The sequence below is a fragment of the Ranitomeya imitator genome, chromosome 3, assembly GCF_032444005.1.
Source record: "Ranitomeya imitator isolate aRanImi1 chromosome 3, aRanImi1.pri, whole genome shotgun sequence".
Classification (NCBI taxonomy): Eukaryota; Metazoa; Chordata; class Amphibia; order Anura; family Dendrobatidae; genus Ranitomeya; species Ranitomeya imitator.
Genome location: NC_091284.1, coordinates 556856050 through 556868455, shown reverse-complemented (window position 1 = coordinate 556868455; position 12406 = coordinate 556856050). Strand labels below are relative to the sequence as shown.

The window sequence follows — 12406 nt, the reverse complement described above, 5'->3', positions numbered from 1 at the left end:
TTCTCTTACCCGTTTCCCATTCCCACTTCTCTCACCTCCCGCCCTCTCCCCACCCTTATTTCCTTGAAAGTCGAATATATGATTATCTACAAAACACAATATTAAATTTCAAAATGCTTAATAAAAATTATTTGAAAGGCAAATTCTGACTGATAAATTTCTTCAAAACAAGGAGCAAATTTGTTTTCAGTCTGATCATGTCAGACAACACCTTTTCTGGATACTTTTAATCTCCAAAAAACCTTCTTGTGTAAAAATTATTACATTTTTAATGTAACAAAATAAAACATTTTTTTAATTCAATAAGTAAATTACGTCACTTTACCCCTCTATTCCTTACCCTTAAATGATTATTTCAATTTCTGCTTCACTGACTCATGCCTTTTTAACCTATCCAGATGTGGGGTTCAGCCGAATTCTCCAACCTAGATTTGGGGCTGAGGATGCAATATTGTCTATTAACTAGGAATTATTTCATATTCCATTTGACATTTTTCTTATTATGCCCCACAAGTAAATCATTCATAATAGTTAAAGGGAACCAGTCAGCAGGTTTGGCTGATACGAGTTATGGCCATCACCTTTCAGGGCTGATATACAGCTTTCTATAAAGCCCCCAACCCAACCTGTAAAAGAAGGAAAATAACTTTTATTATACTCACCTGCAGGGCGGTCCAGTCTGAGGGGTGTTGGTCTTCTTGGTCCAGCGCCTCCCATCTTCTTGCGATGCCGCCCTCCTGTTTGCTTCATTTGGATGACACGTCCCTGCCTCATCCACACAATCTCCTCGGCACCGTGATCCTGCACAGGCGTACTTATCTGCCCTGTTGAGGGCAGGGCAAAGTACTGCAGTGCGCAGGTGCCTGGGCTCTTTGACCTTTCCCAGCACCTGCGCACTGCAGTACTTTGCAGTACCCATTATACCACAGTCTCTCTCTTTTCTCCTAGCTTATCTAAAAATGAGCAGACTCAGACAGACAGATGCAGTTATGTCATCATACCACTCGACGTCTCCTGTGAGGCACTGGGTTCTAACTGCATGCAGGCTAAATGTTGCCTATAGCATGCCAGAGCAACTGGCAGACCAGAGAACCGATGGCTTTCTGCTACACCACAACTGTAAACAGGATCATTGTCCTGAGGATGCTGATTCTGTTAAAAATGTTGCAGGCCATTGTGCCCACTGCTGGAATGGCATTTACCAGATCTGTTCGATTGCCAGTCTGACCCTGGTTGACTTCCCCACCTTACTCGCCTTCTGGAATTCCAAGAATTATAATATTGCTACTTCTTGACTTATCCTCTAAATCCACAATTTTTGCTCCAAGAGATTTGTTCTCCTCTATTTCCTTAGTAACCTCTTCTCTCACCCCTGCGATTTCTAATTTCTTGTTGGAACCTTGTCACTGCCCCATCAGGTTCTTTCAGTCTATCCTAAAAATGTTTTATGTCTTCACAAATAGGAAGATGTCATTTCTTAGGCCTCCTATTTGTGAGGAAGATCTTCCAGTGACCCATTATATTTTTGTATGGCAGGAAAAATGTCTCCCAAAAGGAAGTTTCCCTTTTAATTTTGAGGAGCATATCTGAAATCATATTTTTCTGGTTCAGAGATTCAGCATCCTGGGCTTTATATTCTAGACGCGTTTAACGCCTCATTTAGACTTTGGTGATGTTTCTCGTATCGTTGTCTATCTGTGTTTTGGATATGAGTTTCATCAGTGTTTGGTTCATTTGTGAGTTTTTATCATCCGTGTGTTATCAGGGATTTTCACATGTAAAACAAAAAAAAATTACAAAACTTCTATTCATAACATTGTTAATCATGGACTGTACACTGATGCCATCCATGTTCTGTCAGTGATTGTCATGGACCCAAATACTTGTGCGGATAATTTTGATCCATAATTTAGATAAAAAATGAACTTGTCTCTCTGATTTTTTTTTTTTGCAGACTCACAGTCCACAAAAAATACAGACATATATAAATTCATATAGTATAATGAACGGTATATAAAAATCAAGATACGCACCTATGCCCTCTTGCATCAAAGTTAATAAAGACAGCTATTGCTAAAATTAGTATTATTATTGCGGTAAAATACAGACATATATAAATTCATATTGTATAATGAACGGTATATAAAAATCAAGATACGCACCTATGCCCTCTTGCATCAAAGTTAATAAAGACAGCTATTGCAACAAGCGGTTATGCACTCACCTGTCTGTGTGCATACAAGTATTAGAAAACCAAAAGAAAAAAATGTGGGCAACCACTGCATTTAAGGATTAAACAACCTGGAGGATAATATGAATATATAATGTACATCAACAACTGCAACTCAAACAAAGTGGAAATAGTGCTACATATAGAGATTGGCAGACCTCTGGATGTTCAGGTCCGACGGGTTCAGCTGAACAGTTACAAAAAGTTCGGGTTCGGGTACCAGAACAGTACCCGAACCCAGACCCGATTCACTTGAATGGGAGGCCCGAACATGTGGTGTTTGTTGTTCTCAGGGTTCTAGCAGGGATCTCACCGAAGTCATGACAGTTCAGCCCAGCTGGGAACGCAGCCTCGATGACCGGAGGTAACCTCGATGGCATCACTACCGGTCTCTGAGGCTGCGCTCGCAGCAGTTCAGTCACCAGTGGTTCTCAGCCTGGATAGTCACATCTTGGCACCATCCAGGTTGAAAACTGTTTAACCACCAGACATGGATTACGGCATGGGACAGAACGACAGACAGGTATGTTATATTGTTGTTTTTTTATTTTAGTTTTATTACAGGAGAACAAGGGCTTATTAGGCATTAGGTGAGTATAACCGTATTTGTTATTTTTAAATAAAAATGGAAAACTGTGTATAGTCTTATTTCAAATAAAGGACTTTATTCTGGCTGTGTCTTTATTTACCATACAACTATAGGATTAGTAATGGAGAGGCGTCTTATAGACGCCTCTCCATTACTAAGCCGTGGGCTTGATATCACCAGACAATACAAAGGTGACATTAACCCCACAAATATGAACCCCACTTACCACCGCTACAGGGCAAGGGGAAAGAGCCAGGCAAAGTGCCAGAATTGGCGCATCTAATAGATGTGCCTTTTCTGGGCAGCTGCGGGCTGCTATTTTTAGGCTGGGGGGGCAATAACTATTGCCCCTTACTAGCCTAAGAATACCAGCCTCCAGCTGTCTGCTTTAGCAAGGCTAGTTGTCAAAAATGGGGGGGACCCCATGCCGTTTTTTTACATTATTTATTTAAATAATTTAAAAAAACAGCGTGGGGACCCCTCTATTCTTGATAACCAGCCTTATTGAAGCTGACAGCTGAGGGTTGCAGCCCCCAGCTGTCAGTTTTGCCTGGCTGGTTATCAAAAATACAGGGGAACCCACACCGTTTTTTTTTTTTTTTAATTATTTACAGTGCAGGAGCGGCTGATGAATATTCCCATCCGCCGCTCCTGCTCTCACTGTTATTAGCGTTAGCAGGTGTCGGATGATGGGGGCAGTAGTCCCATCAGCTGACACCAGTGACCGGAGGTAAACTTTATACCTCCGATCACAGATGAGCACTCACTCTGTCTTTTGACAGCGTGGGAACCAAGGCTCTCTGACAAGCAGGGATGGTTTCACCACCAATCAGAAGTGGTGTTTACCATGTTGTCCTGCATATGACAGCGCAACAAACACCCGGTGTACAGGCAGCCGAACCCAAACAGTAACATGGACTTCCTTGTGAAGTCGGTGTTCTTGCCCGAACAGTTGGTGTTCGGTATGGACGCCGGACTTTACTGTTTGGGTTCGCCCATCTCTAGCTACATAGTATTAATCATAGTATTATAAAAAGTGGAAAAAATCTATAGAAAAATATCAATAGAAATAAATAGCCGTGGGCTGCACCTCAATATCAAATTGCAGATTGCTGCAGCAAATCATTAAGATTATTTAATCCTGAAGCTCAGTAGTTAATAATTAAAAATTTTCTCTTTAGATTATAATGTGTTTATGTTCTAACCATGAAAAACACAGAAAACAAATGAAAAATGGATGACGGAATAAGGCCTTAGACTCGGGGGACTTCAAGAATTTGTCCAGTTTATAGGTTTTATTTTTTTTTAAGTAACACTAACTAAACTGAAGAGCATTACAAAAATATAGACACCAATAAAATTAAATATAAGCAAAAGTATTTATTAATTAATAGACAACCATGCCACTATATCATGCCATCAAGTGCCAGTTAGGCTGGAGTCACACTAGCGAGTTTTACGGACGTATGAGTGCAGAAAATATGTCCATAAAACACGCCTAACAAACGTCCCAATTATTCTCTATGCCCCTGCTCCTATCTGCCGTATTTTACTGATCAGTATTATACGGCTTTCTACGGCCGTAGAAAATCGCAGCATGCTGCGTTTGTCACCGTATTGCGCAAAAAAACGCCAATGAAAGTCTATGGAAGCCAGAAAAATACGGATTACACACGGACCAGCAGTGTGACTTGCGAGAAATACGCAGCGGTGTTAGAGAGAAAAGCCGGCAATTCAGTGCGGTGTACAGTAAAATCACACTGACAGCTTACAGTAGAATAGGTAGAATAAATGTGTACACATAGAATAGGTACAGTGGGGCAAAAAAGTATTTAGTCAGTCAGCAATAGTGCAAGTTCCACCACTTAAAAAGATGAGAGGCGTCTGTAATTTACATCATAGGTAGACCTCAACTATGGGAGACAAACTGAGAAAAAAAAATCCAGAAAATCACATTGTCTGTTTTTTTAACATTTTATTTGCATATTATGGTGGAAAATAAGTATTTGGTCAGAAACAAAATTTCATCTCAATACTTTGTAATATATCCTTTGTTGGCAATGACAGAGGTCAAACGTTTTCTGTAAGTCTTCACAAGGTTGCCACACACTGTTGTTGGTATGTTGGCCCATTCCTCCATGCAGATCTCCTCTAGAGCAGTGATGTTTTTGGCTTTTCACTTGGCAACACGGACTTTCAACTCCCTCCAAAGGTTTTCTATAGGGTTGAGATCTGGAGGCTGGCTAGGCCACTCCAGGACCTTGAAATGCTTCTTACGAAGCCACTCCTTCGTTGCCCTGGCAGTGTGCTTTGGATCATTGTCATGTTGAAAGACCCAGCCACGTTTCATCTTCAATGCCCTTGCTGATGGAAGGAGGTTTGCACTCAAAATCTTACGATACATGGCCCCATTCATTCTTTCATGTACCCGGATCAGTCGTCCTGTCCCCTTTGCAGAGAAACAGCCCCAAAGCATGATGTTTCCACCACCATGCTTTATAGTAGGTATGGTGTTTGATGGATGCAACTCAGTATTCTTTTTCCTCCAAACACGACAAGTTGTGTTTCTACCAAACAGTTCCAGTTTGGTTTCATCAGACCATAGGACATTCTCCCAAAACTCCTCTGGATCATCCAAATGCTCTCTAGCAAACTTCAGACGGGCCCGGACATGTACTGGCTTAAGCAGTGGGACACGTCTGGCACTGCAGGATCTGAGTCCATGGTGACGTAGTGTGTTACTTATGGTAGGCCTTGTTACATTGGTCCCAGCTCTCTGCAGTTCATTCACTAGGTCCCCCCGCGTGGTTCTGGGATTTTTGCTCACCGTTCTTGTGATCATTCTGACCCCACGGGGTGGGATTTTGCGTGGAGCCCCAGATCGAGGGAGATTATCAGTGGTCTTGTATGTCTTCCATTTTCTATTTATTGTTCGCACTGTTGATTTCTTCACTCCAAGCTGGTTGGCTATTGCAGATTCAGTCTTCCCAGCCTGGTGCAGGGCTACAATTTTGTTTCTGGTGTCCTTTGACAGCTCTTTGGTCTTCACCATAGTGGAGTTTGGAGTCAGACTGTTTGAGGGTGTGCACAGGTGTCTTTTTATACTGATAACAAGTTTAAACAGGTGCCATTACTACAGGTAATGAGTGGAGGAAAGAGGAGACTCTTAAAGAAGAAGTTACAGGTCTGTGAGAGCCAGAAATCTTGATTGTTTTTTTCTGACCAAATACTTATTTTCCACCATAATATGCAAAAAAAATGATAAAAAAACAGACAATGTGATTTTCTGGATTTTTTTTTCTCAGTTTGTCTCCCATAGTTGAGGTCTACCTATGATGTAAATCACAGACGCCTCTCATCTTTTTAAGTGGTGGAACTTGCACTATTGCTGACTGACTAAATACTTTTTTGCCCCACTGTATATATATATATATATATATATATATATATATATATCAGTGAGATATATGTATATATGTTATTACTTCATACAGCGCTAGATAGCTTTAAAGCCGGTACTTCAATTACCGGCTTTTGCTATCTCCTTCCTAAACCCGACATGATATGAGACATGGTTTACATACAGTAAACCATCTCATATCACCTTTTTTTTGCATATTCTACACTACTAATTTTTTGGGGACTTTTCAGCGTATTACGGCCGTAATATACGGACCGTATTGTCTTACGCTGAGTGTGACTCCAGCCTAATAGAAAACATTTCTTTGTCTATACATTAATAGATGCCCAAAGGAAATGAGGTGCATCAAAATACCATTAGAATTTATCAGAGTATTACAGATTGTGTATTATGTTCACAACTGTGAGACATCTGTGAGTCGCTATTGTTTTATATTTTTTATCCTGTTTCTGTATCTTATGTAGTAATTTCCTTTTCTATGTTTTTATCTTTATAATTTTAATGAGAATGAATTAATAAACATATGTATTACTCTGAATCAGAATTGCATATATTTCTTTGTCTAAAGCATCTTGTTCTATGTAGGATTCATACTAGGGGCTCATACTCATTTGTGCGAGAAACGGACGAGTGCAATCCGATAAAAAATCTGATTGCTCTCTGACCAATGTTATTCAATAGGTGACATATCATTTGCGAGTTTTTTCTCAGCCAAAATTAGACTGAGGAAAAAATCGCAGCATACTGCGTATTGCTGCGATTCTCGGATGCAACGATTTTTGCGCAACGGTGTCCTTTGAAAAGCCGGTAATTTATGTGCGGTGTACAGTAAAATCACACTGACATGTTAGAATAGAATAGATATAGACACTATACACAAATAATAAGTGTATATATATATATTTCATAGAGAGATAGCAGAATAGCCGATAATTCATTTGTCGGCTTCTGCATAATCATTGAAGAAACCGACAGGATATTAGACCCCACCTGACCTGAGGCATCTGCCCTCAGTCACTGGCTTTCCTGCTCTGGTGGAGAAAATTGCGCGGGAGCCCATGCCAGTTTTTTCTGTGAATTAAGCCTTTAATTTAACACAGCTCCAAAATTTTACACACACTACTAACATTATTAGTGAGGGACATATAAAAATCTAACGGATATGCAATGGTTTACTGTATGTAAACCATGTCTCATATCCTATCGGCTTCTGCAATGATTATTGATTTATTGAATTGATTTATCAGCTATTCTGCTACCAAATATGAAATATTGAGATCCAGAAAATCACATTGTCTGTTTTTTTAACATTTTATTTGCATATTATGGTGGAAAATACTGTACATACTTGGTCAGAAACAAAATTTCATCTCAATACTTTGTAATATATCCTTTGTTGGCAATGACAGAGGTCAAACATTTTCTGTAAGTCTTCACAAGGTTGCCACACACTGTTGTTGGTATGTTGGCCCATTCCTCCATGCAGATCTCCTCTAGAGCAGTGATGTTTTTGGCTTTTCGCTTGGCAACACGGACTTTCATCTCCCTCCAAAGGTTTTCTATAGGGTTGAGATCTGGAGACTGGCTAGGCCACTCCAGGACCTTGAAATGCTTCTTACGAAGCCACTCCTTCGTTGCCCTGGCGGTGTGCTTTGGATCATTGTCATGTTGAGAGACCCAGCCACGTTTCATCTTCAATGCCCTTGCTTATGGAAGGAGGTTTGCACTCAAAATCTCACGATGCATGGCCCCATTTATTCTTTCATGTACCCGGATCAGTCGTCCTGGCCCCTTTGCAGAGAAACAGCCCCAAAGCATGATGTTTCCACCATCATGCTTTACAGTAGGTATGGTGTTTGATGGATGCAACTCAGTATTCTTTTTCCTCCAAACACGACAAGTTGTGTTTCTACCAAACAGTTCCAGTTTGGTTTCATCAGACCATAGGACATTCTCCCAAAACTCCTCTGGATCATCCAAATGCTCTCTAGCAAACTTCAGACGGGCCCAGACATGTACTGGCTTAAGCAGTGGGACACGTCTGGCACTGCAGGATCTGAGTCCATGGTGGTGTAGTGTGTTACTTATGGTAGGCCTTGTTACATTGGTCCCAGCTCTCTGCAGTTCATTCACTAGGTCCCCCCGCATGGTTCTGGGATTTTTGCTCACCGTTCTTGTGATCATTCTGACCCCACGGGGTGGGATTTTGCATGGAGCCCCAGATCGAGGGAGATTATCAGTGGTCTTGTATGTCTTCCATTTTCTAATTATTGTTCCCACTGTTGATTTCTTCACTCCAAGCTGGTTGGCTATTGCAGATTCAGTCTTCCCAGCCTGGTGCAGGGCTACAATTTTGTTTCTGGTGTCCTTTGACAGCTCTTTGGTCTTCACCATAGTGGAGTTTGGAGTCAGACTGTTTGAGGGTGTGCACAGGTGTCTTTTTATACTGATAACAAGTTTAAACAGGTGCCATTACTACAGGTAATGAGTGGAGGAAAGAGGAGACTCTTAAAGAAGAAGTTACAGGTCTGTGAGAGCCAGAAATCTTGATTGTTTGTTTCTGACCAAATACTTATTTTCCACCATAAAATGCAAAACAAATGATAAAAAAACAGACAATGTGATTTTCTGGATTTTTTTTTCTCAGTTTGTCTCCCATAGTTGAGGTCTACCTATGATGTAATTTACAGACGCCTCTCATCTTTTTAAGTGGTGGAACTTGCACTATTGCTGACTGACTAAATACTTTTTTGCCCCACTGTATATACTAGATTCTGGCCCGATTCTAACGCATCGGGTATTCTAGAATATGCATGTCCCTGTAGTATATGGACAATGATGATTCCAGAATTCGCGGCAGACTGTGCCCGTCGCTGATTGGTCGAGGCAACCTTTATGACATCGTCGCCATGGCAACCATTATGACATCTACGTCGATACTGTGCCCGTCGCTGAATCAGAAACGTGGGATTTCTACGTCCTTTATGACATCATCGTCGCTGTGCCCGTTGCTGATTGGTCGAGGCCTGGCGGCCTCGACCAATCAGAGACGCGGGATGTCTACGTCCTTTATGACATCATCGTCGCTGTGCCCGTCGCTGATTGGTCGAGGCCTGGCGGCTCCGACCAATCAGAGACGTGGGATTTCTACGACGATACTGTGCCCGTCGCTGATTGGTCGAGGCCTGGCGGCCTCGACCAATCAGACGCGGGATTTCCAGGACAGACAGACACAGACAGACGGAAAAACCCTCAGACAATTATATATATAGATATACACACCTATACTATGTGTATATTTCAATTCTATCTATTCTAACCTATTCTACTCTATACTGCACGCAGCATCTGCCGACTTTAAAAATCGCATTGCATACGGATTGAATACGCATGCCATACGGATGTTCCGAGGAAAAATCGCACGGAAATCGCATTACACTCACATGACAATCGCATGACACTCGCATAGCACCATTTTTTTCTGTCCTGAAATCAGATCTTTTTTTCTCATAAATGAGTATGAGCCCTAATTTAAAGACTCATACTTACCATCGGGGGTTTTTGGTTTATTATTGAAACGCTGTTTACCTTCAGATTACTCCTACATCTGCGGGTAAAAAGCATTACTGGAGGTGACAAGTTCCCTTAAAGTACAATTCATGTATCTACGGTAATTTTATCATTAAAGGAACAATGCATTGCAAGCATTTTCTGAAACATAGGGGCAAAATGCATTTTTGCAGTGCAGTTACTTTAGCTTACCACTAGGAGGCAAAAGCTTTGTCAGTGAGAGGCTGATTGTAAAACTATTTGACAGTGACATGACAACTATATAAAGGAGATAACTCTGGTAGCAAACCTTACAGTGCAGCAGTTAGAACAGCTTGTGTTGAATATTTTCTCAGGAATTGGTGTTGCTTGTGTCTCTCTACACTGTAACATAGTTGGTCAATCTGTCACATTAGTGGACATCAAATCAAGCTTTATTCTTCAGTGAACGCTCCAAAGCTATCCTCATTGCCCCCATAGATGAGTAAGGTTCACATTGCGTTAGTGCAGTCCATTCAGCGCATACGCTAACGGACTGCGTTAAAGCAAGTGCCAAAAAAGGATTGCGTTTATGCGATCGTGCTAGCGCAGATGCTCTATCTGTGCTAGCGGTGATGGACCCAAAAATGCTGCAGACTGCGTTCGAGAGTCCGTCACAGAATGACGGCACATCACTAACGCATGCCGATTATGACGTGTTAGCAATGTGCTACATAATGGCAGTCAATGGGTGCGCTGACGGATCCGTTACATAGCCTTAGTGCCGCTATGTAATGGATGCCGTCAACGGACTGACATTAACGCAATGTGAACCCAGCCTAAGAGATGCAGCTACAGTGCCTAAATATCTGGACAACCACATGGCCCCCATAAGAGTCACAGCGCCAGTGCCCTACAACATTCACAACCTGAAACATTTTCAGTCCCCATAAGTATGAGCTGCAGTGCCATCATGCGTAAAAGCCACAGCACCACACTAAGTGCTGAAACAGAGCGCAAGGTGACCTCACGTCCTAATAATGGTGTAGAAAATAACCCGACTGCTGCTCACAAGCCCAACAACCCCTATAGCTTTTACTTTTCATTGTATCATTTATAAATAGTCCCATTATTCATCCAAATACAGGCTTTCCTGGAGTGCGAGGACGCTCCGGAGTTGAAGGTCAAACGGGGACTAAGGGACAGCAAGGCACATCAGGTACACGTAGCATCCACTCTCTAATGCTGAACACAAGTTTAGAACTGCACACAAATGTCTGTATACTATCATTTTTTAATAGGCACAGATTCATTTGGTTCACCGGGCTTCAAAGGACCCATAGGTGAAACAGGCGACAAAGGAGAGCAAAGTAATGTTGTTGGATTACCAGGAAATACGGGTGTTAAAGGAGCCAAAGGAGACCCAGGTCAGTGCTATTTTGTCTATGAATTATTTGTTTCTAAGTTTTATTAAAAATATAATCCTTTCACTTTCTCAGGATTAGCTTTTTTATTATCTATTTTAAATAATGTCAGTTTAGAGTGTAAAAAACGAAGGTGTAAAAAGGACATGCTCATATCGTCTGAGGTCAGTTCCAACATATTTTTTAGACCCTTAACGACAAGAGGTATTTTTGGTTTTGCATTTTCATTTTTTGCTCCCCTTCTTCCCAGAGCCATAACTTTCTGTTTTTTTTGTCAACATGGCCATGTGAGTTGTAGGTGTGAACGACATCATTGGTTTTACCATGTCATGTACTGGAAAACAGGAAAAAAATCCAAGTGCGGTGAAATTGCAAAAAAAAGTGCAATCCCACACTTGTTTTTTGGTTTTTTTTTCACCATGTTCACTACATGCTAAAACTGACCTGCTATTGTGATTGTCCAGATCACAGACATCAAACATGTCTAGGTTCTTTTTATCTAAGTGGTGAAAAAAAATTCCAAACTTTGTTAAAAAGAAATAATTGCACCATTTTCTGATACCCGTAGCGTCTCCATTTTTCGTGATCTCGGATTAGGTGGGGGCTTATTTTTTGAGTGTCGAGCTGACATTTTTACTGATACCATTTCGGTGCAGATACGATCTTTTGACCACCCGTTATTGTACTTTAATGCAATGGTGCGTTACGCCTTTTAGTGATCAGGTTAATCCTTTTTTTCATTGATAGCTCAGGTGATTGTGAACGTGGCGATACCAAATATGTGTATGTTGGATTTTTTTTTATTGTTTTATTTTGAATGGGGCGAAAGGGGGGTGATTTGAACTTTTGTCTTTTTTTATTTTTTAATATTTTTAAAAACTTTTTTCTTTTTTTTTTTTTTTTTTTTTTTTTTTACTTTTGGCATGCTTCAATAGTCTACATGTGAGACTAGACGCTGCCATAACTCAATCGACTCTGTTACATGCAGGCGATGATCAGGTTATCTGTATGTAGCAGAATTGCTGACTTGCTATGAGCGCCAGCATTGACAACTATAGAGGTCTCCAGGAGACCTTTGGTTCTCATGCCAACCTATCTGTGACCCGTGATCACGTGACGGAAGTCACCGATGGGCGGATTTCCGGCCCGATGGCAGAGGTTGACAGCGGCATTTAATGGGTTAATAGCCGTGGTTGGATAGCGATTCAAAACTG

At 41.1% G+C, this 12406-nt stretch overlaps 1 protein-coding gene across 1 annotated transcript in view; it reads left to right on the top strand.

The window, feature by feature from the left end:
- COL4A2 (collagen type IV alpha 2 chain) overlaps nucleotides 1–12406 on the top strand; it is a 372124-nt gene that overhangs the window by 352197 nt on the left and 7521 nt on the right. The window contains exons 40-41 of the mRNA XM_069757929.1: nucleotides 10916–10987; nucleotides 11070–11195. Coding sequence (XP_069614030.1) covers nucleotides 10916–10987; nucleotides 11070–11195 — 198 coding nt within the window. The remainder of the gene's footprint in view (nucleotides 1–10915; nucleotides 10988–11069; nucleotides 11196–12406) is intronic.